The sequence below is a fragment of the Rhea americana genome, unplaced genomic scaffold (assembly GCF_003343005.1).
Source record: "Rhea americana isolate MKP2758 unplaced genomic scaffold, rheAme1 scaffold_84, whole genome shotgun sequence".
In the NCBI taxonomy this organism is placed as follows: Eukaryota; Metazoa; Chordata; class Aves; order Rheiformes; family Rheidae; genus Rhea; species Rhea americana.
In genome coordinates this window covers 2113028-2139324 of record NW_028187023.1, presented here as the reverse complement: position 1 = coordinate 2139324, position 26297 = coordinate 2113028, and the positions used below count along the sequence as shown (strand labels likewise).

General features: G+C 39.8%; 1 protein-coding gene across 2 annotated transcripts in view; it reads right to left on the bottom strand.

The window, feature by feature from the left end:
- RAD51B (RAD51 paralog B) overlaps window positions 1–26297 on the bottom strand; it is a 396827-nt gene that overhangs the window by 159525 nt on the left and 211005 nt on the right. For both annotated transcript variants that reach the window (XM_085323359.1, XM_085323360.1), the window contains one exon: window positions 1947–2065. In XM_085323359.1, coding sequence (XP_085179485.1) covers window positions 1947–2065 — 119 coding nt within the window. The remainder of the gene's footprint in view (window positions 1–1946; window positions 2066–26297) is intronic.

Here is a 26297-nt window from a genome sequence, read left to right as displayed (position 1 = left end):
AGAGAAGAGAAGAGAAGAGAAGAGAAGAGAAGAGAAGAGAGAAAGGAGACATATCAGTAACAGGGAAGTATTTACAGAATATCATCTACATAGCCTATTTTTTCATGGACATCATAGATAGTATAACTACTATTTATATCACACTTCTGTTTCAAATTACTTTGATTTTTATAATATATATTAAAGTTTATTTTAAGGTTGTTTTTCCTGACTACAGACTTGGTTTTTCTATTTAACTGAAATAGACTATGGCATCACATGCAAGCAAGGTGATGTACCTAACAAACTGAGCTGGAGGACTGATTAAAACTCTGTTTTTGTTACACATGATTTACACATGATTAAGACACGATGTTGTAACTTCTTTATTATTATTATTATTAAGGAATGTAAAGGCTGAAAAAACACTTTATACCCTTGTGACCTACTAATTCTCAGACAAAATCAGGGAAAACTAGACTTGATATCAGAATATTCTTTAGGGAAACTGCTCCCTCTTTCCACCAACACAGGAATGTTCTTAATCCTTTTTAGCTGACTTGTGTATCAAAAAGTAGCATATAGCCCAGTTTCTGCCCTTCTCCCTTTTGCCAAATCCACCTCCCACGTACATCCAAAGTGATCCAGAAAATTTGTGGACAACTTTGCATTTTGCACACATATGTAGAAAGGCAGCACTCTTTACAGTCCAGATCAAGAAGTAGAACAGGGAGAACTTAAAAGAGCAGCAAAAGTGAGAGTGTACTTCTATTTGAATGTGCTCTCTTGTTCAATGCAAGTCAAGAAAATCCTTTTTCTAACTACTTTTGACACACACAATCTGTTATCTGAGAATCTGGAGCAGTATTTCTGCTTCACAATATACACTACACTCAGAATATAAGTGCCATGGGTATAATTTTACTTCTAATGAGCAAAATAAACCAGAATGGCTTCCTCTGCTCTGGCTCTAAGGTCTCTACAACCTTCTGAGAAACCTTGCTGTGCATCAGAAAAGCTAGGAGCTCTGTTGTGAAGGCATGTGGGTAGTAAAGCTGAGGAGTAAGATGGTGCAAGTTTTGCAACGTAATTTTTCTGACAGCACTCTACTTTAAGGGGCAGAAAAACAGTAACATTAATATTGAGGGTCAGAGCCTTTGGAAAGAGTTACATCAATACAAAAACAGAATAGACAAAGCCAAAAGAGTTTATAACCACAGATATCCCAAGGGACAAATGAAATCATGGGTTATGATGCTTTCAAAAACAAAAAAAGTTCTTTTCTTCAATCAAAACTCAAATATCCTGCCTCCTAATTTTTCACGATATTTTTTAAATTGAGAGGTGAGGATTGCAGGCAAAAATGCTACTAATTTCATCTAAAACATAGAGCCGCTCAGTGAAAAGGGTAAGCTCTCTCCTTCTTGCAGACACACTTCTGTAAAATTGTTACCATATTTACTGTTCAATGTCAAGCTTGCTGATGCAGGCACTTGCAAACAGCAGCTGCAGGAGACAGAGTGCTCCCTGTCCTAACAGTCATAGCAGAAATTTGGCACAGAAGTGTGGAAAAGATGACAGCAAAACAACCATGCCACTGAAAAGACTAGCCTCCCCCTCCTGCCCCCGAGATCAGTGAGCAGAAAAGCACTTTAAGGATTACCTGCATCTCCTTAGCATGAAATGCACCAAAAGCTCAAGAAAGTTGTGTCATCATGCCAATACATACCAGGTTCCCTTGCTCAGAGGAGCCCATAATGACACAAGGAGCCAAAACACGTAAGGATTGGCCATCCCTGAAAAGCAGAAGATGCTGACTGCCCCCCAACTTGAATAAGCAACTGGCCTGCAAGCTCCATCCTTCTCAACACACACCACATAACCAGAACGCTTAAAGGACACAGCCCATCTGACAGAGTACTCTTTGTGCAGCTTAATTAAAATTCTGTTTGCTGTTAACTTCTCACCTGTCTTGTCGGCAAGTCGTGATATTGTAGTATGAGCCTGGTGTTGACACTGTGACTCCAGGTATTGCCAAGTGCTGCTGTCACACTACCAGATTCTCTCTTCCCACCTCCAGAGGCTCCTGAGGGTAGAAATAAAAGAAATCATGTCAGGGCTGCACCATAGACACGGGTTTGGCAGGGAACTTCTCATCAGTCATCTCGGATCATTCCTTACACCAGGTCATCATAGTTTGTATTTAATGAATGACACAACTGCATGAATTTCCTACCTTCCTGATTTACCTATATAATTACAGTGTGAGTCCTTCTCTGTCTCACTCTGATACACGGTTAAAATGCCAAGGATGAAAGATGTGCTACAAAGAAATACGTACGTTTTTGGAGAGATCAATGTATTTTCCTACATATCTGGAGGTGCACACCATACATGGGGAATGCTTCTCTTGCCCTTTTTAAACATACTCCTTCCATATAAATCAGCCTTCTGTGGGCCAGGGAATGGGAAGTACACCAGCAGATAGAGAGTGTTTAAAGAAATAATAAGAAAGGAAGTTACAGGAGCACAGTATGGTGCCATGATGCCATGATCTGAAAATTAAAATGCTGTTTCATGCAAGCCGACATCTCACACATTTTCCAAAATTTCTGAAGGGATAAAAACAGCCTTTTATGTATAAATACCAGTTTAGTGTCTTCTCAGTCATATGAACTTTATATAACCCTGATGGAAAACGCTCTGATCAGCAATGATAACATAAGAAGAGGTGTTTCCAGTAACACAGCATGATCAAGCTTGCTAAACTGCTGTTTCACTTGATTTCTCTAGCAGCAGCACACACACACACACATATATATACATATATATATATATGTGCATGTATGACATATATGTGTATATATCTACATACAGACAGACAGGTGGAAGCTCAAGATCTTCATCTTTGCTTATACAACAAGTCCTGTGTAAGATGGACAGGCAGATGGTGAGTTGTTTTATTCCAAGAAACTCTTTAAGAACAGAGTAAGTCAGACAAATCAAAGAAATTTAGAAACAAAACCCACACTGATCATGTGTAAGTTGAAAACTGAACTGTTTCAGACAGACAGTCCAAAATGTTAAAAAGCTATGAGAGTTGGCCTGAAATTGAATGACAGAAAGCTAAACTGAAAGTCAGGAAACTTCCTGTCATCTATCAGGCAACAGAATTGCTTCCCCAGGACAGTCATGAAATTCCTGTCAAATGAGTCAATTAAATTGGATTTGACAAGATCCTGAAATAATACACTGGGAAAGAATACTAAAGTGGATAAAAGTAGATTACAATGAATGATAGCTCTTTCATTCTTTAACTTCTGCCCTCTCATAAGCAAGCAGTCAAGACCTCCTTTGGAAAAGAGCAGCCAGCCACAGAGTTGAAAGAACTATTTCACCTTGCTATGAGAAAGCTGACGTTTCAAGCCAACATAGGCTGGAAAAGATAAAAGGGTATCGCACTTACTCTGAAATACAAATTTCAGAGCATTCTTATATTTCTGACAAAAGGATCAGTGGTGCAACAGTTAATACTGATGCTTAAATCGTTAAGTACCACATTTTGGAAGCAATACCATACTTAGATGGCAAACTCATCTCATGCCTCAGCACAGCTATGGGGGGATGCAGGCTTATAGCCCTTCATTTGCAAGTTAGTGAGTTTTTATTTTTTTTTAATAACTGTTCAGAGGAGAAACAGTGATAAGGAAATTGTATTAGACTGCAAGAAACAAAGGAGAGCAGCAAACTTGAGAGAAGGGCCTGGAAATCATTCTGGTGCGCTAAAGGACTTGTGTGAAGACTCTGAAAAACCCCACCAAGTAATGTAATGTTCTCCTGATATCTACTGGATTTAGATGAAGTCTTTCATCGTAAAAGAAATTTATGAAGTATTTGGTTCAAGCWAACAGTTTGATAGGAGTCTTGTCTCAGTACTTGTCCGGATTAATTCTCACATCATGGCAACTCACCGTGATCTGCACAATACCCACTTTTCATGAACAGAATCTGTTCTAGGTTGAAGATAGTCTACAACTGTGCTAAACAGCAAGGGCAGTTCTTTTCTTTGCTCAAAATGGAGGGATTAACATGTTGATACACATCAAACTTCCACCTGGATAACAAACTCCAGAAGCTGCAAACTGCAAGTTCCAGTATCAGGAATCCCATTCCGTTAACTAGTCTAACCAACCCRTACTGGGAATGCAGATGTGCTGACAACAACAGTTCTTTTCATCTGCCTTTGCAATTTAGCTTGCCACTCAGGGGAGAGATTGAGTTCAAGTGTTTCAAGTGTTAAAGCAGGGTGCTGGGAAGTCTGTACTTCATTCCCTGTTCTGTCACGTCCCTTACAATGACTTAAAACAAGTTACTTAAGTTCATTACATTCATTCTGGAAAAAGCTTACATGACCAAAGTAAAATGTTATTACTGTACAAACAGGCTGAGAGAGAATAACAGAAAGAGAAGCAGCTTATAAGTTTTGTGATCTTTGCTTCGTCATATGGAATAAACTCAAAGTTTCTCCCGTAGTCTATGCTGTCCTTTTTCCCACCTGCTAGAAACGGATAGGAATCATGAAATTCAAGTGAGGCAGCTAAATGTGAGTTCTGGTGTGTGTGGAAGTGTTCACCTTGTAAGTTATATAGCCGCATTCATATTGGCAGTGGGAAGGCACCACTCCACACCACTTGGAAATGATTYGTCCACCAGTTTGGGGCCCTCTGACTACAGGCAAAAGCCCTGACATTTTGAAAGCAGCTTAGTGTTGACTTACAACAGCTGCAAAATTCATATCCAAACTTCCCTAAAACTCTCTTTCTCTGCTATTAGCTAACAGAGAGAGTAAGATTGTGCTGTTGCAATGCTCAGTGGGGCATTTAAGCGGTTAAATGTCTAGAGTCTGGTGATAAAAATGACATATCACTCCATAATAATTCCTAATTCTGCATTCCTTGCAGGCCTAAAACCTGTACCAAAGTGAACAGAAGCACTAGCGGCATAAGGCTTGTGGCAAAACATGCAAGCTAATTGCTGGAGATTTATTTTATTTTATTATAAAGGAGAAAGCCTACTGTACCATTCTGTGTCAGCCCCTGTCTGAAGAGGGCTGTTTGTGTGACCCACTTTCAGGCAAATCCTCTTCTATGAAGTTATTCAAATTTATGACTGTGGTGCAAAGTGGTTAGTAAGCCTGGAGCAAATTTGCAATGAAGACGTTTTACAGGGTAGAAAGGAATGCCTCACAGGAAAGGTTTCCATTTTATAAGGGATCCTCCTGCAATCTGATGCATTAGGCAGACAGGGAAGTAAAGTAACTGGAACTGAAACGAACTAAGAGGGAWGGAGCACCAGCTTTGCAGAGAAGTTCAAGGACAGTGACAGCACGTGCTTCATTCCTTCTCCTCGCTCCAAACACAAAAAGATAGTAAATGTCTCAGGGGAAGAAAAGAGGAAGAAGGGAGGATACGTTAAAATGGATTTATGTTCAAATATGCCCTTTAAAAAAAAAACAAACTAGCTCTTCTGTTATTTCAAATCCTACTTAGTTATTAGTTGAACTGGACAAAGGAAGGGAATAAATAGTACTGTTCAAAGCAGAGCAGTATTCTTCTGCATGCTCTGCCTCCTTCTTCCGATCTTCAGATTTGGGCATGGGCAAACTAGGAGCACAGGGAACAGGAGGAGGAAGAAACAGGGCTGACAGACAGATAGAGCAAAGGTGATGGACCCCAGTTTGTGCATGGATGTTGGAGGGGSCGTCAGTATGTGGAAAATGTGATGAAAGCAGAGGCACAGGGATGGGATCCTCATGGGGGRAGGTGAAGGCGCATGCTAGAAGTGCACACGCTCCCAGTTCTAAACATGAAAATCTGAAGGTCAGAAGAAGGAGGCAAAACATGCAGAAAAATATCGCTYTGTTTTGAACAGTACTATTTATCCCATTCCTTTATCCAGTTCACTAATAACAAAGTACGATTTGAAATAACAGAAAAGCAAATTTGGGGTTTTTTAAGGGCATATTTGAACATAAATCCATTTTAACRTATCCTCCCTTCTTCCTCTTTTCTTCCCCTGAGACATTTACTATCTTTTTGTGTTTGGAGCAAGGAGAAAACCTCTAAACAACCCGTTGCCTTATTTATGACCCGGTGATTTTAATTCATTTGAACATCCTTTCCTTCCCCACACAAAGAGAAYGAGCACTAAATTGATCATCAAAGGGCGCCTGCTGCCACGCAGGCAGGCTGAGGACCTGCTTCTCCTCGAAACCTGGGCTCTGCAGGGCAACAGTGGAGACCCTAGTAGAGCCCGTAGCTGTTGTGAAACACAGGCAGAAAGAAGGAACTGGCTGTTTCACTCTCGTTGAACAGCTGTCACAAGTGAAAATAAAGCTTCCTGTGGGCAAACTCCAAGTAAATGACTCTCTGCAACCAGGGGGAAAATAAATCAAGGAAGAAAGGGTGGTTCTTCAGCCGAGGTCTACAGCACTGCTGCTAAACACGAGGCACGCACGGGGCTCCTCTGCCCCGAAAAGAGGTGGCTGTGGAAGCAGCCGACAACACTTTGCCCTACTCATGCACAAGGCCCATTACACCTTTGATTTGTTTCCCCAGTCAGTGCAATTAAAATGAGCACTCCACAGGTAACCTTCCTTATATTAGCAGGATGGGGAAAGTGGCTTTATTCCACCACCCCACTTTCCAGTGGAGGCAGCAGTAGGATTAAAGCCGTTCAGCTCCATACTGAGTTTATTCCATTACATTTGGCCCCAGAGAATTGTAAGTACAGACATGGTCTTAAAGACTTTCTCTCCTTCTCCGCAGAAGGAGGTGCCATATTTGCCTTAAACATTACTCCCTCAGGTAACCGAGCCCCAACTGCTGCAAGTGTGATTGAGGGGGACTTTATATTCATAAAGAAACTTCTGATTCATTAGTGTCTTATCCTGTGTAAATGCGAGTAACTAGATCCAGTGTCCTGAATCAAATATACTAAGCTTCATAAAACATTCTTAAAAGCAAAGAGTCCTTGCAGGTAGGATGTGATTATATTCTTGATTTAAAAAAAGAAATCTGTTCCTTGTTGGTATAATTGCACAGAGCACTGAGTTCCTCCCTTTCCACATTTTCATATAGTTTTTTGTCTTTCTAGATGAGAGCATGCTGGCCTGACAGGTTCATCCCCACCACTGGGCCCCTTTGCAATCTCCATCAATTCAGCAAGTCAAAAGTCTTTCAAATGTAAAAAGGGATTGATGCACAACATCACAGTGAAATAGCAAGAGAAGCTACTAGTCCCCAAATCTTTCAAATCTTAGCAACATCTAATCATCTTGAAAACAGTGTATTTATCAAAAAGAAGGAAAAAAACCCTCCAAAAGTACAGAGAAAATATTTATAAACAATTAGGCTGGTGAGCTCAACAAAAATACTACACCATGCAGTAAGGAGGAAAGTACTTTTCCCTCTTGCTCTCAGGCTAYGTAGTTTTCTTACACGGGAGTTCTGGTTCACTGGTAGAGCACATAAAAACCACTGCTTTTCACCTGCATTGCGCTCAGTGCAAATTTTTGGCACAGATATCTAACAATGACACCAAAAAAAAAAAAAAAAAAGGCAAAACCCAATCTATTTTTCCATCTTCACCTACTCAGAAAGTACAAGCCTAAATATAACTAATAGTGGAAAACCCCATCACAGTAAAAATCAACCCACAGGACACTCATCTATGAAGTAACTAACCACAGTACCCTTCAACTCCTGCTCACCCTCTTCCGACATTTCCAGCCCTTCTGTACAGCATGTTCTTCAGCCTACAGATAATTCTGATTTTCTTACCATACAGTGATGGCAGTTTCATTCTCTGTACTAGGCAGTCAAGGTACATCCCAAACTCCTCCTGTCATGTACTCTCTACCCTTGGCAGAAAACTAAGAGACACTGAGCKAGGATGACAAAAACGAAGTTCTTTAAAAGAAAGTCATGGCCCTAGCAGTAGACAGCTACTCAGACCACCATTCAGTATTGCTTGCCTAGGACAAAGCATAGGACAGATCATCATAAAGTATCTCTACRTACCTAAGTAATCACCAAACACAAATTACTTATTTATATGAACTGACACTAAAGCAAATGATGTTCCCCATTCCAACTGTACAGTTCTATTTCAGTTAATGTTTTATGCAGGCATGTCACCAGCAGAGATCAGTTCAGTTTAGGAGAAAAAAAACTCGCTTGCTAGACTACAGTATTTCCTTCATACAGTCTTTTATTACTTAGGCCATGTGGCAGGAAAACCAATGGTTGCTGCAAGAAATCAAGCTTGGCCAAAAAAGCAGTCGTGTAAAAACTGTAACTTCTAAAAGGTTTACTCTCCTTGCTTTATTAACAGTGGGAATCTGACAAGTTTACTCCCAAATATCCTCTCATTATGAATCTGTGTAAAAACAAATTATTCCACATTCCTTCAAGTTTTAATTAAAAAAAAAAAGTAAAAATATTTTATCTGGAAACTGAAATTGTTTAGTTATTGATGGTGAGTGATTTGGTTTTCCTTTTTCCTTTACAGTATAGTCACCAGTACACACTTAGCAAACAACACAATTCAGTATAACTCTGTATTTTCAGTTAAAAATTAGTTTCAATGAAAAGGTTTTGAGCAACCCTAGTTAAGAGGTATGTTACTCCTGCAGAAGTAATGCCTAATGGAGATTACACCAAAGAGACTATTCTGATTCATTCATCATCAAGAGACAGAAAATTGCCACTCAGACTCCAGCTGCGAAGTTCTTACGGAGAGAAAGCGGTGTATGTGACAGAATAAACCCACTTCTAACTCTGGACATCACAGCTTATCTGCCTCATATTCCCCAAATAGGCAAGTTTTCACACTTTTTTTGTTTATCATTATATTTCCGCACATCTGGGTTCACATTCTAGACAATTGTTACAGTGTTCATCTATTACACCCAGAGTAAGGTCCTTTCTGCCAGCTTTTTACAGCCATTCATTAATTATAGTGTGACCACTACCCRGAGTTCTCGACTGCAATATGCAAAACACCGTGTACACTCCGAACAACAACTATTAACCTGACCCAAAGGCCCTCTTCTCCTGAGAACCGCGTTTTAAGTCTTTTACCTTCTGCTGATTTCTCCCCACCCACAAGGAATCTTCCGTAAGGGAAGAGGGGAAACTGATCAAAATAAGGACAGATCTGCAAAACCGGTTATAAATAAGGTTTATCAGTATTCTCCATGAAACATTAGAAGCTTTTTCAAATGAATAGTATTAACCATTATTCTATCCTGAAAAATCAGCCAGGACTTCTATCCAGGTGAAGACCTAGGAAGGGTCCTCCAAAGAACTGAACAGATATTTTTTTTCTTTTTAATCTCATACTTGGTGCTGATCAGCACACCCACTCTTATCAGTGTGTTTTGCATTAGAGGATCTCATTCCCCAGCACTGGTGGAATCATGTTGATTCTGTTTTATTTTGAGAGTTATCAGAGAGACAAGCACATACATAGTAGTACTCAGACTCCTGTCTGCTGACCTAAAAAAGAAATAGACATTAAGAAATGAGAAAATCCAGCTGGTCTGATTTCTTGCCAGACAATCTACCAGCCATGAACAAAATGGTCACGTCTCAGGAGATTTGTGGAGGTGGGAAGACAGCTGGTGGTTTACAGCACCTGAAACAGGGCCCAAATCAGGGAATTGTGGAGTCGAGATCCTTGGGAACTGATACTTTCTTTTTACCAGCATAAATCTTTTGCTCCTGTGGTCTGGCAATAAACCCTAAACTGAGCAGTTTCCAGCACTCTAGTGTTCCTGCATTTCTAATGGAAGTGACTGTAATCACGGGTGCTTCAGTGGGAGGGATAAGGAAGACCAAGCACAAGACAGTGATTTTCCTTCCAGTAACCAAGGATAAACTCTTCATCCTAAAGCTCACTTTCCTTCCTTTTCTAATGGCAGATTTTGAGAAATTCTTTTTCTAAAATCCAAAATTGTGCAAATTTACTCTCTTCTCAGAACCCACCGCTGTGCCCCACACTGCTCACCACTAAAACCTAAACTAACTTATTCCCTCTTACCCCTCCTATGCAGTCACTTCTTCCTGTCTCTCCAAGACTAGGAAATAAAATCCCAAAGCACTGACCTAAAGCAAAAAGAACAGAGATGGAATTCTGCCTTGCCTGCACATATAAAGGATGCATAGGTTGAAAAACAAAGCTTGCCCAGTCATGGCATCTGGTACTGCTAGGGTCCTGTGAACCAGAAAATGCTTTTAATTATCACCTCACCAATCATGCTACAAGTTATTGCTGTATTTTTTTCATTAAGGTCCCTCAGGGAATTAAACAGATCATGATATTAATCAGAATGCATGTAGGAGGGAGGAGGCAGAGTGCTAGAATTACATGTGTGTAGGTCCCATAAGGCTTGAATAAAGAAGTGAAATTTAGTATCGTGCTGTCAAAGCAACTGAAGCCTTGCGTGCTGCAAGCCTCGGCCCTCTGACCTACACAGCCTCAGCATTATAGTATCTGATTTTCCCAGGATGGCTAATCTCAGCTGCTAACCTTCATCAGTCTCTGCTAGTGTTTACCCATCATCTGGATTTGCCACTTCCGAACTTTCGAGGCTAGAACCAAATGAGCCAGCTGTTACGCTCCTCCCTGACAAGGACAAAAAAACACAGCAGTCTGCAGTCTGGAAGGCTAAATGGCTATCATCCCAGAAAGGCAGAACAAACCCCATACATCTGCGGGGACGAGAGGGAGGCGTGATCTGGAAACTGCAGCAAGCTTCAGAGTGCAGCTCGCTGCTCCGTGGCCGTGTTTGGATGCTGTGGTCTGAGACACACTATATTCCCATATTCTATAATTTCTCATGAAATACGTTCTGGTAAAGAAACAACGTCTTGGCAGCTTAGCTCTCTTACCACAAAAGTGACACAGTGCAGACAAAATCAGCAGTAGCGCAGGCGAGGTAGGAGCCAGTCTGCAAATGAACYTTAAATTACATTTGAGAGTCAGGGCAGGGAAGGGTGAACGGAGTGCAGAGGAGAGAGTCAAGTTTCTATCGCACATTGAGTTCTCCATCAAAGTGGCCAATAAAAGGACCAATTAGTGCTAACATACCGAGGGTGTTTCTGACATGGCTGTCCGTTTCCTGGGGAGTAGGCTGATGGTATGTCTACAAGCAGATGGGAAAGGACTGTAGATGTACGCAAGTTAGTTTCAAACGAGCACTAAGCTCTGCCTGAGCAAATATGTCCCGTTAAGAAGCCACAGAGAACTCTGTGCTGCTGCAGCCAGCTCACTGCTAGTTCTCGCATTAGCTCAACTAACGCTAGCACTAGCATTGCCTTTCAGCCCACGCTGCAGYGAACCTTTCCTCAATTTACACAGCATAGGCTAAAAATCATTAACAAATAACATTTTTTGATCACAGTCTAGTTTCCTGGTTTCAAACTGGTGAATTAAGTTATCCATCCTTTTCATTCCTAACTACAAGAGTATTTCTATACTAGTCCTCTTTCAAAATTATTTTCAAATCTCAGTGAGTGACTATTTTTTGATACAGAGGTTTGAAAAACTAAAGTATTATGACTTGGGAGTGGTACTGGCAACAAGGGCTATGTTTAACAGGCAGTCTTAAATTTTGCTTGAAAGTTGAGATGTTTTGTGTGAAAACTACACAAACTGTTTTAATTTGCATTATGACCTTAGTCATTTCTTTGAAAACTTAGCCCTCAGTGTTCTTCACACTGTTCACATAGCTAACAGTTACAGCAATTCCCTCTAGGTGTAAATAAAAACAACMACCATAGAATTGTAATGTTTGGATCACAAGCCAAAGTTTTCAAAAATAAATTCCAGGATGAAACAATTTTCTTTCAGCCTGCGACATGGAAACAGAGGTCAGCCAAACATTTTGGGGCTAGAAATGACTGTTTGCAAGTTACAGTTGTTCGCATCTGGAGTACAGATTTGGCAAAACTCTTAATACTACCCATCACAAAAACTAAACTGAAAGAATGTTTTGGATGCCTGATTAGGAACACAAAAGTTAGGAAACATTAAATGTAAAACAGCGTGTGTGACTTTATCTCACAAATGCAGAATGAGGGACTTAATTATTGYGCACGAACAGTAACATCACTGTTAACTGTGGCATTCCTTAACGCGTGAGTATTTAACCACAAGTCCGTATTTTCCAACATAGCTCTTATTTGCCGCATCCAGGTCTCAGCGCAGAGCGGCCGGTAAAGCAAACCGAAGGCCGAGACCGCGGCGCATCCGCTCTGCTTCTGCTTTCCTGGCCCGGCCCAGGGGACGTTCGACACGTGAACCTAGCAGACACTGCCAAGGGCTTCAAGTACCTTCAGGACATGTGCTAACACTGCCCTTTCACAGCTGTAATTGCACAGCAGATTTACTTATATATAAAATGCCTTTCCTCTCAATATAAGATAAATGACAAAATATTTTAATACCTGCACACACCACAGCGGCTCACTGTTCAGAAATGACTCATTTGCAAAGCTGAAATTGCATGTATGTGTATGTACGTATACACAGAGCATATAACATGGAAGACGTTAAATGGACAAGGACTAAAGGGGTCTGGATTCACCGTCTGCCTCTGACACAGACTTTCCAGGAGATTCTGAGCAAGTCGATTAATCTCTGTGTCACTGTTCCCCCGTCCTGGGCCTGAGGCAGTATATTCTTTTTTCCTCATCTCATTCTCAAAAAGGAATGACTCACTTTATCTCAAACTAACTAAATAAATTCAACTTTGGACAACAACCAAGACTGGAAAATTTCATCCTGATAAGCTTCTCTGACTGAACACAGAGGCTTAGAATGGAAACATTTATACATTCTTAACTATAGAGGTTCCTTCCGTTCCTGCTATAATGTAAAATATTACAAGATGTGCCAAGTTTTCGCTGTAGTCTGCATCAGGCACCAACAGGACACAGAAGTGCTCTATGGAGAATAATGCATAAATCCAAAATGATCTTCTGACTGCAGAGACTCCTCTCTCCTGAGATGTATTACATTTTTTAAAAAGTCAGTGAAAAATAAAAAATTGCAAAATACCACTTTTAATCCTTGGACTACAAAATGGTTGAATCCCCTAGAGGCTAGCAAGGGCCAGAAACAAGGTTCCCCCCCCACACACCCACCCGTTTTCCCAGATAGAAAGTGGGGGGAGGAAAAGCAAGGGGAAGGGGAGAGAGCAAAGAGTGGTTGGTTTCAAATAGCAACATTGTCCAAAAGGGTGAAAGGGAACAGATGGCCGTGGAGAATGCAGCCTCAAAGCTCTAAAGAAAAGGGCTATTTTGACAGATCTTGCTGTTTCCTATTCAAGCATGAACACTCTGGCATGGAGAGTTAAGACGATACAAGGAACAACCTCTGTTCCCAGCAACTGACTATGGGCAACTGGCCTCTGAAGCTCTCTGAGAAAAACAACATGAGACAGACAGACAAACAGATATGGCAGCAAGCCCAGATCTCAGCCACCAGGAAAGGGGGGGAAAGAAAGGGAGGGGGCTCAGAAAGGCTAGAAACAGCTGCCTTTTCCTGGCTCCAGTGCAGAGCATTAGAAAGAGCCTGTCCAGCCTTTCTCATCTTCCTTTTCAGTGCAACTTCTTGAAGGGGTCACCCTCAAGCTGTTGGTCTTTGCCCTGAGGGGAGGTGAAAAAGAGGACAGATCAGAACTTGTCTAGCTCAATGAAACCTGTTTCCTTTAATCACAAAAGGCCTCCCTCCAGCTAAGAGGAACTTTCAATGTTTTTTTTTAAAAAAAACATAATTAATTCTAGRTTTTTGCATGCTAAAAGGTTGAGAAACTTAAAGTTGTGGCTCCCACAGTATGTGTAATTTGTTTGCATAATATGCAGCAGCGAGCCATTATATATGAGGGCAGGGAGAATTGTACTCGCTGTGGGAAACACAGCTAATATATGTCCTGACTTTTCTATCATTCTTAATCAAGAGAATACATCAACAGTTGTTTTATTCACTGATTCTGTGCATGTAGTATCAGATATAGATTTTAGTTTTCAAGGTCAGCTTCACATCCATACATAAAATTTAGAGTCACCTAAGCCATCAGTTTTAACCTGACTTCACTATTTCCAAAGTCTAAAATGAGAAGGTAAATCTGAGTTGCCTTCTAATTCATATAACATCTTCATTTTTTAAAGCAGACTATGAGACAGTGTTTCCCAGCCTACACTTGCCTATGGRCAAAAACACTGAGCAATTCTGTTGCATTTTAACCTGGACCGCAGCAACGGTCATTCCACACGATGCTTGGAGTGAGGAAAAAAAGAGGGCAACCGGTAGAAATATTAACTAACATCTTCACAGTTCTTCCCTGAGGCAGGGAAGTAGCTAGCATCCTGATCTTAATATCCTCCTTTTTAAAAATAATTGAAGGAAGGAGATAATAAAGAACGGTGGGTCCTCACATGCCAGAACTCAGAATGAAGGAATGCAAATGCTACATACTGATGCTATCGGTGCCTTTGTTCCCTCAGCTGTGAAACAGCGTTCGTAATGCTTAGTCGATAAAGGGTAAACATGTAGAAAAACAGACACCAGCAGCAAATCACCTCGAAATCCCCAGGCTTTAAGGGAATTCAAATCGTTATTAAAATCTTGATTTTCTACAACATGCAAATTGGTTTTTTTTTGTTGTTGTTGTTGCTGCAAAGGATAGTCAATATAGTCATTATTAATTGTAATGGTTAATTTGTAACTAAATAGATATGATCTGGCTATTAGAAGCAGTCCAACAATAAATGAAATACCTTATTTAGGCTAAATCAGATAAAATCCATTTCTTTCTTTCCTTCTTAATTGTGAGCTTCCTGAGAATGAAAAACTGCTTCAGGCTGTACTTATTACGGGAATCTCAAATGTGGATTATTGGGTATGTATTAATGAGCATTTAACCTGTTGATTTGCCTTTCTTCCCTACATTTCCTCGAGTAATGTAAACCTTGTATAATTATCCAGCAGTTTTCATTCTGCTTTACGTTTATTGTACGTGTCCTTCTGTTCTCTGGTGCTGTCAGTGTAATGAACAGTGTTCACAAATTGACTCCGTCTTTCACACTTCAGGACAGGTGGTTCCCCAGGATATTCCCACACATTCCAAATATTTCTAAGTGTTCTACATCTGTTGTCTAAAACATTTTTAGTTCTCTGCAAGAACAGTAGGAGACAAAAACAAGAAGTTACACATAATAAATAACTGAAATGACAGGAGCCCTCTGTCATTTCAACAGGATGATAAATTTCAGAAAAAAGCATAACTTTTATTTGGTATATTATATAGCTACTAAACATTCTTGAAGAGGAGATAACATAAGAATTAACTTACAAGAGTTTTAATAGCCTAGATGATAAACCTGTGCAGGCTTTTTCTGTTTTGTTTTTTTACAGTATCTGCTGATCTGTGGGAAATTTTAGAAATGTAAATACTAAGGTGAGCTATACATTTTCTTCTGGCCATAGAAATCACTGTATCTGTTAAAAACAAATAAACAAACAAATCAAAAAAACACCTCCAGTGTAGACATACACAATCTGAGCRTGATTTTTAAAAGTGCTCTGCTTTGGCCTACAGCAGCTAGGGGAACACTGAATACTTTCAAWTTTTTTTTTATTCCTAGAAAATTGAATCTGATCGGATATACTTTAAAAACCTATGACTAAAAGTAATTCTTTTGACCAATGAAACYGAGCCACTGTTCAGGATCTGAGACCAGAAAATTAAAAGTACTAAGCGCATCTCAACTACCAGGAGACTCTTTGGAGGCCGAGCACGGCTGGCCGAGCCGCAGCGGGTATGCGGTGAGGCTCAACACTACTGCTCTCGTTCAAAGGTTCTGAGATGACAGCAGCTACCAGCAGTTGGGAGCTTGGTTTGCATCTCCCTAAAGAAGCCTGCATGTCTGCAGCACTTTGAGCACTGAGGCACCAGCACGTTTTGGACTGTGACAGGAGACTGTCCCCTACCGCATGACCAACGTCATTTCCAACGACACAGTGGAATTCCTTCAAGTACGTAGCCAGCATGACAATACACGTAAGCTGTGAGAGCTGGCATCTACTCACACTAGAGAAGAGCTATACAAATGTGATCTCCATAGCTATGCAATAAAAACAACTACACTTTCTTTTTTTAATAATGTAAAAGAAACTTTCTCCTATGAGCTACATAGAAATGTTATACAAGACCTCTGGGAGACAGATCCAAGTCTACGGCTTTGGGAAACTGATGCTTCTGTGYGACTGTGCTCAAACAAATTGTGGTGTACTTCCCACAATGCCAGGACTGAGAGAAAGAAACTTAAGCATTTTTTAAAAACTCAGCTGAATTAATTTTGAAGACAGCTACCTCAGCCCAGCCCTAAAACAACGCTGACTGCAACAGCATCTCGTCACTGCACAATACAACATGATGCTGGATATCAACACACATGCAGACATCTCGACCGAAAACAGAATTGGATATTCCACAGAAAGTGGAATGGACCAAGAGAGAGAAGGTTTTTAGCTTTTTTTTTCAATAGAGAAAAACTTGTTCCTCTTATGATAAATTCTAAGAGGCCTCTGAGAACCTAGTACCATAGTGAGAAGTGGAAAGACTAGAGAGGAAATAGTGACAAACATGCTTAGATGCTTCAGTGAGTACAAGCGCGTGAGCCTGAGATGAGATTTGTGTGAGTCTTACTTGACTTGCAAATTCTAAGTTTCTAAAAATAATTTTGATGCATAGATGTTCATCTGCTCAACTCTGAAACATGAAGCTGAAAATGTCACTGAAGAGTTAGAATAAAATTTTCTGTAACTATGGATGAGGATTCCTTTTTCATATTTTGTTCTGAAAAAAATTTAACAGAATAATTTTAAAAGAAAAGTCAACATCTTCAAGGAACTCGTACAGAGGATTTCAATGAAATTCCTGCTAGCAATACATTATACTTGTGAATAAACTTTCTAAACTTTTGAACGATACTGAATTCTTCTAAAGAAAAAAAAAACAAGTAAAGGTTAATATATTTTCAGTAGTATTACAGGAGAGAAATGATCCTTTTGGCTCTTGTTCTTTCCAGAACCCAGAAAGGCTTATATAACGTTCCACTTTGCACATACAACATAAACGTATCAATCAAAACAGAAAAGCTTCAGAAGAATATGTTAGCCTTTCAAATCACCCTATTTTCTCTGAAGCCCACACAGAAACTTACTTTTTGGAATTTCTTCAGACTGCAAATGTTTCAGACAGTCTGTCTAATGAACACTTGGGCAAAAAGCACTTGTATGCAATTACATGACTACTGTAAACAAAGGGTATTCTATAATGAAGAGAGTAGTGCTGCACAGGTGACCTCAAGTTGGCTTCATAGCAGGGTGACTTAGCCTAGCAGAAAGCTGTCTAACATGGATAAATCATTTTCGACACCAGACAGATCAGTCGGGTAGCCTCAGAAAGTCAGACCTTCTGCCTAGGGCTTCATTAGCTCTTGCTTGTTTAACTAGTTATGTTTTCACTTCCATGGCAAACAGACAAAAACCCCAGTGGTGCAGAGAAAGGGGGTGGTGACTAACTAACTTACATTCTTTGCTCAGAAAAACCAGGGTTGATCCAGTTTCTTTGCATGATGCTGCCACAGTGGTGTTATTTCATAAGACATAGTCACTGACTACCCCACARCAACATCCAGAGTGTTGAACTGGAATTTGAACTGTGGGCGCAGATGGAGAAGGAATCAGGCAGGGTCCACCTCGCAGATCTACTCTGCAGTCCTGGGCAATCTCCAGAGAGTATGCTGAAAATATCCAAGCTGTACAAATATAGATCAAAACACTACACATGCTCCTTACTCAACTTCAAATTTTGCAATATTTGGTGGAGTTTTCTAAACTTCAATTTCTGGAGTCAAGTGATTCTGAAAAAAATCCATGGCTTCCTATTCAGCGTCCTCCCCTCCCTTGCACCCAGCATATACATTTCTCTGTCATAAAAAGTTTGTGTGTGACTTGAAAATATAGTTCTCATTGCACTCCAGAAGTTTAGGAGTCCAGAAGCAAATAAAAAGATCTCCCCAAAAAATGTGTATTTCAAATCTCAATTTTCTGGGCCTGGTATGTTAGGCCTAATATTTAGGGTTGGCAATACTGATGTAGCTGTAGCAACTTTAGGTACTAGATTTGTTAAACTTGTTCTGTTATTTCCATTTAAAATGCTTGACATGAGCGTTGCATCTATTTTCATTTGACAAACTGCAACTAGTCATCTGAGCTTGCTATGCATTTTGTGTCTGCCCAGCTGCAGTGCAGTAACTGTGCACAAACTCCCCTTATCTGCAATGAATTCCTGTAAATCCTGTAAATTTTTTGTATGCTTTAGCATAGATAGATAATTCAAACAGATACTGCAACAGATAACTCTAGCCAGAGCATTCCGTTATATTTGCGTCTTATTTTCCATGCTAGACACGCAGAGAATGTTTCTCTCTCTCTCTCTCTCTCTTTTTTTCTTTTTTTTCTTTTAGGTATTCCTGTATAATAAATGAAAATAAACAATTGTAAAAATAACCAAATTATCTATTTTTAAACCTTCCGCAACTCTCGGATCAGCAGCCAAAGCTCTTATAACTTTCATTTCTAGTTCTATAACCACGCTTTACATAACTGAAGACAACTGTTAGATCTCTCCTTAAGTCTTCTCTTTTCCAGACTGAAGAAAACATAGCTCTCCCAGCCTTTCCTCATACATCATGTGCTCCAGCCCCCAACCATCTTAGTGGCCATCAGCTGGACTTGCTCCATTTTGCCAGTACCTTGCAATGAGGAGCCCAAATGGGACACAGTTCTCTAGATGCCGTCTCACAAGTGCCAAATAAAGTGGAATAGTTGCTTCCCTCAAACTCCTGGCTACAGTCTTACTAACGCAGACCAGTATGGGGTTAGCTTTCCTCCCTGCAAGGGTGCACTGCTGAGCCCAGGCTCACCTTGCTCACCCCTTCTGCAAAGCTGCTCCACAGGCCTGTGCCGCTGCCTGGGGTTACTCCCTGCCAGATGCAAGACTTGCCACTTGTCTTTGCTGAATTTCAAGAGGTTTCTGTCCATCCATTCCTCCCTCAGATCAGTCRTCCTGTCCTCCAGCATCTTGACCACTCCACCAATGTGGTGGCATCCATGATCTCTGGCCCTTCATTCACATYATTAACGAAAACGATAAGCAGTATGGCCCAAATGATGACCACTGAGGAAGGCCACCAGCTGCAAACTGGAATCTGAATAACTGACTGCTACTCTTTAAGCTCAGTGGGCCAGCTACTTTTTCACCACCTTTAGTCCACCCATCCAGTCTACTTCTTCCCAATTTCACTATAAGGATGCTATAGGAGACCACATCAAAAGACTTGCTAAACTGAAGATAAACCATACTAACCTCTCTCCCCTCATCCACCAAGCCTCATCTCATCACAGAGGCCTGGTCAGGCATGCCTTGCCCTTGGTAAATCCAGGCTGGCTGTTTCCAATCACTTTATCTTCATGCATCTGGAAACCTTAGATAAGAGTACTTATCCTAGTATTTATCCTTAAAGAAATCTATGGCTTTGATAGCTGATCACAGAATAAAATAAAAAACCCTATACTTCAAATAAGCTTAATATCAGTTTAAAATGTTACCAGGTTTGATAGGTACTTAAATAAATAGCATGTTTTGTCAAGTCTCATCTGCCTTTCAAGCACAAAATGGTAATATTTGTAAGCAAAACAGCAAGTTGTAGATATAGGAAAAATGTAAAGAAACAAGAAGGAAAATAACAGCTTGCTATGAAAAAGGYTTACTCCAAAAGAGAGAATACCATGAATCTAAGGTGTTTAGGATGACTGGGGTGATAAAGATTAGTGGATTCAACTCACTAGTCATACAGTTCAATTAACAGTCACAGAAGAAAAACACATGCTTGCTCTCCATTAGCAGTCTTCCTGATGTATCGTCCACAGTTTCACCATGGCAAATCCCCATGCATATCCCTATTTATCCCATTCCCAGTGAATACTGAACCTTTTCTTCTTCTTTTTTTCTCTCACGCTTTTTTTTATTATTTGGGAGGCACAGAAGATGGAGAGGGTTGATCAGGTGTGTGATTTTCTGCACTCTCATGTGCCAGATAATTGGCTCTACTGAGACACTAAGTACTTTTTATACACAAGTCCAGATGTTAGGCAGACAGTTCTGATGCAGGTTTCCTTCTGCTCATCCTGCCAAAGATTTTGTTATTTCTGACCTGAGACACATTCAGGAGCTCTGATGGAATTGAGTTTCCGTGCTTAGGTCAGTTCCTGGCACTGGCAGATGTGACAAATGAGGTGACAAGCTGCATGTGATGTTTTGGTGAGGATTTAGACTTTCAGCTTAAAAAGAATTAGATGGTCTGCAATGCTCAAAACCTACATTTCACTAGAGGCCTCTCCTGTTAAAAAAAAAAAAAAAAAAAAAAAGAGCTTTAACAGGAGAGTCACAGATGCCTAAAGCTGTAGCAATTATTTTGCATTTTCCAACCCCACATTAAAAGAGGACACTGTAAACAGTGAACAGAAGAATTAAGTCTTCACACTATCATTCAGAATAACACTGAGGAGAATGGCTTTTTCTAATAAAAGGACAGTTTTCTCCATGGTTTGACTCATACTTTATGGGCTTAACCAGTGCGTTCTACAGTTTCATTGGCATTCTCATAGCTCACTTACGCTCTTACCATGTCTAAGGGGCAGCAGCAGAGATCTTCACTTTGGAGAAGCAGGGGCAGAAGTCAGAAGACAATGAGTCCTGCCATTTATAGAGCATGTYCCTCAATATGGATGTTACTGCCAGTGCTCCACTGGCATAATAAAGGCAAAATAAAGCTCATAATACACGGCTAGCACAAAAATAAGGCTCTGTAACTGTTTCACCGTGCACTTCCAAAGTTGCACAGCCAAAAAAAATATCAAGTGACAATGGAAAAGCAGAGCAGAATTTGTTAAGAGCTTAAGAAATTCATCCTCACAGCTCAGTTAAACACAATTTGTTGTTAAAGTGACAGCTTCATGCCCCAAAAGCCAGAAAATAAAACCACTTCCTTGTACTTCAAATTTTTTAGTGGGATATTTGGATTAAACTATCTTGTTCATTGTAAACTTGTAATAAACTTCTAATTTTCAGCCGCAGATATATACATGTGCCCAGCTGTTACAGCAGGCAATAGGATTTGGAAGGACATGTTTGGTGGTAGGTTTGCATCCTGTTGTTCAAACAGTTTAATATCAGTAGTTTCTAGCCATTTCTGCAGAACTAAAATAGTTCAACATCTGGCAGTCATGGAGAACGTATAATCCTACTCACTGAACCAAATGAGTAACTTCACTCCAACACTGGCTATTGCTGATACACTTCTCAACCAGAGCCAGTCAAAAAATACACCTGATAAGCAATCTGTTAAGGACTAAATGTTTTGTGAAAATATGTACATGCCAGTAAATCTTCTGACAGAGCACAGGCCACATTCATACCTGCCAAGCAGATTTCGAGCAGAACTCTGCTGCTTTCCAACGTATTCCTTGGCAGCCTAACCAAAGGATGGTTTGGGAGTGAGGAATCCAGGACTTCTAAGGTAACAGTTTAGGACATGTAAGACAAGAAGAGGACATCCAAGTTCACATGTTTTCAACAATATGTTGCAACTGTCGGTAAACACTTAATTTTTTGTCTTTCCATTCCAATTAGAAAGAACTTCTCAAAACTCAGGAATTATTGCACAACAAAAATATAATTTACTAGCCACTCCTATTACAAAGAGCCACAGGCTTAATCCTTTACTGGAAAGCTAATCAGCCTCCTCTCTACTGCACTTTCTTTTTCTTCCGTCTCTCTCCTGCTGTCTCATTGAAATTCTCATTTTCACCTGGAATTGTGCTGTAACTTTTAGTTTGGGAAACTACCACATAGCTCTCTTCTAGGTCATCCAACCAGTCTCCCTACTCTAAAAGCTGATCATCACTGGTTGGCACAGTGCACAAAGGCCTCTAAGACCGTAACCAAATGATTTTCAAGAAGGGAGAGGCAATTCACAAGACAAATTTACAAGAGGTCCAACAAAAGTTGGGCAACAAAAGTATTGCATCCCTGAGACTGTCAGTCCAGCTTATATACAGACATAACTCATCTCTAAAGTACCTCAGAAAGAACTGGCACCTAATAATATTTCCACGGTACCTGACCCTGACCCTGTACATGCAATATGTGCACAGTTATGGCTCACACACATTAACTRCCATTCAAAGGACATCGTGAGAAAGACTATAGTGCCAAAGAAGAGCTGCCCAAATTCTGTAGGGATACTAACAAACTTTATCCCATAAAACTTCTATTACTACCTAGCCAGGCAAGGTTAATAYAATCCTAATTTTAAAAGGAAGCACTGCCAAAGAAAGGAAAAATAAATTACTTGACCAATGCTAAAATAAAGGCAGTGCTTGTATGATTAGGATCTGAATGAAGGATACATCTCAACACTKTCCAAACCTACTAACTCCTGTTACTGCCCAGGCTGCTGAGCAGCTACCGCACTGAGCACTTGTGCTACGCCGCAGCATAGCAGCTGCATTCAGACAGCAAGAAGCAAGCCTAGGACTGCTTGGTGCCATTAGTAGCAGCAACACACTCTTCAAGTATGGATCATTTGGGGGCTTTACTGATGTAAGGAAACATACAGCAGAATATACCATCTATGCATATATCCTAGTTGAGATTCAGCCAATGTCAACCAGAACTCAAAAATAAAACTAGAAACAAATTTCTTGGTGATTTTTGCCAAATGTCTAGAAAAGACTGAGAATGACAGCATACCAGTAAGCACGTATTCTACTCGTGATAGCAGCAAATTTTGGAATGAACTCATATTTCTATTAAAATTAGCATGTCAGTACAATGTTCAGTAAAGATCCCTTATGTGACACTGTTTTAGCCTATAAGGCTCACAAAGAACTTTACTGACAAAAAATCACTCCACTGACCAATCAACTCTAAACATATTTGGGGATAAAAGGGATGATGCCAAAAAGAGAAAAGGCAGAAAAATATTATGAAAAATGAAAGTTAAGGAGGAATTAAGAGAGTGACACCAATGTGAATTTAGCCAGGATGTATATTATACCCTGTTCTCTTGTGCCGTAGGACTTCCAATGAGTTCAAATGGTGGAAAGAACAGATTTGTGCCTGGGACAAATTTCAACAAATACAGTGCYTCTTTCTGTCATTCCCAGCTACTGCCTCAGTAGTAACCTAGTGGGAAATAAGATGCTTACCAAATCACCAATATTATTCTGTGTCAAACAAAAATTTATTGTGATGGTTTCAGCCCAAACCTACTTAATTCACAAGATATGATTCAGAAGATTACAGCCAGAGGCACTACGGTTGTTTGTCAATTAATACCCACAGTTAAGTATAGCATATCCCTGTAAAATTGCCATAACTCATTTTACACTGGCTTCTCTAGCTTTCTCCCTTTAGGTGTAGCTACTTATTTAACTAAGAACCATTGCAACTTTGATGAGATTGCAAATGTTTACAGAAATAGTTTTTGAATGATAGCAATACATTTAATTGTGTTAGTGTGGTCTCCAWATGAATCATGAGGTAGTTAACCTACAATGAGAGCATGTTTTGCTTAAAGTTTATAGCTCACTCAGTGCACAGTCACTGCTAGATTCTTGTTTACAAAATGGAGACTACTATCTAGGCCATGAGCAATATTCATCTGCATCTCATACATCCTAGTGTAAAAGCTGCTGCAGCCTTATACATAGACATTGCCAATAATTCATGCATATCATATGCAAAGCAAAATATATGTAGCATAATAATCATTTTGGAATATCATATTTGAAACTAAGATATGTCCTGGCTGCAAAAGAGTTTAACTTCCATTATTCTAGCTATTAAATAGATGACTGTTCTGTTTTCTTCTCGGAGAGAAGAAATCTAGGGAAATAGGAYGGGAAAAGAATAGCCAGAGCCATTCCAGCAGAACCTCAGTGAGCTCAGGCATGTTGTCTCATTGTCCATAGCTTTGACCTCACCACCTTCAGGAGCAGGGAGAAATATGAGTTTATTTACAGCATAGATTTCTACAATCAAATACACACACAAGCTTGCTCATTCTCTTGTAAAAATGAGCACTTTTGGGGCTAAACCCAACCTAGCAGCATATCAAASTCAAAATATATCAAATAACTAGTGTTAATATTTACATTAATGTGGATGATGACTTCAAAATGAAAAAATCAGWTCCTTCCCATCCTGAATTTGGTGACTGCCTCAATACTATATATATAAACAAGACGCATCAAAGAATTTAATCTTGTTTTCTCCCACAACATAACTGGTATTAAAATCAGTGTACTTGAATCTTAGTAATTATCTTCTATCAACTATCAACTAAGACTCTTTGTAACTAAGTTAATGTTTTAACGCTTTACATTTTATGGAATACAGTATTTTCTTAATATTGCTGTTTTATAGCTCTATCTTTAATCTCAACCATAAGCAGATAAGTATTTWAGGTTTATTTTAGTTTATTTGTAAAACAAGAGTGATGAACATAAGGAAAAACTGAAATCACCTGCTGTAACACTGTTCATGCGTAAAAGTCTTTCTACTCTGTATATAGGATACAATTCACTGATCAGTGTAGCTTTAGGCTGAGATGCAATACTTGCTTAGCAGTTCCACAACTGGATTATTTAGCACCTTGGGAAGTGAACCATGCTATTTAAAACAACTGATATTGTACGTAGTAGAAAAAATGATAATATACATACGCAGAGCAACCCAATGCACTCTGTCCCAAGGGTCACTTGTTACAGAGTACCTGTCCTAAAAAACAGCAAATCCTTGGTTTATAGCAAGACACAACAATACAGTGCGTTTTTTAGTCATTTGTTGTAACAGTCAGAAGCTTTTTTTTTTAAAGTGGGTCACTACTATGCAAGCATTTTTCCTACTTTCCTGCTGTTTCTAGATTTACCTTTCAAAGTTACAGATGCAAAAACACTCTGAAAATCTTAAACCACAGTCCAGCTGAAAAAAACAGTGTTTCATCCAAACAGAATCATAACCAAATAAAGCCATAAATCCAGAAGCTGCTCTAAGTACACTGTAGTGAGCCCTTAGATAAACCAAGTTTGCAATGAATTCTAAGACAAATAAATCCTGTGCGCCTTTTGGGTTTTTTTTGGAAAACATGTCATACTGCCTTGGTAGTTACTCTTTTTGGAGTTTTGCCCCATTAGTGGAACTAACATGTTTTTTTTTTTTTCAATATCGCAAGCTCTCAAATGATTCTAAAGGGCCTGGTATCTCAATTTCACTTTCACGTTAAAACTGGCATATCTAGCAGCAGTTGCTCATTATGGAGGACATGCACAATTTCAGCATTGGCTCAAAAGAATGAGTGTTGCTCAGGAATACACAAGTTCTCCATTCGAGCAAACCATTCACTAAATATAACTGAAATAAGTATTTATCAACTCAACTATAACCATTTCCCTTTCATACTGGACAGAGCTAGACAACAGATTATAAGAAACGTTAGTGACTTGACTGTTCAGTCTTTTTACATGCCTCATTTAGTTGATTCATGTCACATCAAATACACACATGTGGGACAYGTAAGTCCCACCAGCTCCAGTACAATGGTGAAAGTTGTTGCTTGTGTTTGTTTTTCTGGTATAAACCTACATCACACTCTCTCACCAAGGTAAAGAGCTAGGTTTCCTTCAGATAGSACAACAGAGGTTCTTCTGTAGCTAGTTCTCAGAGGTAAAGGAACAGCTACTTCAAGGAAACTAAAACGTGTCTCTGAATTTTCAGACATTTGTAGTAGTATTTTGACATTTCTTTTGAAGGTCTCCCATCCACACACCAGCCAAGATACCTACTTTGTGCTAGCTTCAGTGAGATTCCATCCCAGCACTTCCCAGCATCTGCTGCACCTGCTGCCTCACACAAAATAGCTTTTGATGAATCAACTGGGTTCTGCTTAACCATTATCCTACTGCAAAATTTCTCCATTACTTCCAGTAACATGGTGGATATTCCCCTGAAAAGATTTTATTGGTGATGTAATTTCCTAGTACAAAACTGCTTCACACAGCCAGGAGGACAGGGGGAGGGAGACGATGAATTGTCTGAGATCAGCACTGAATCTTGC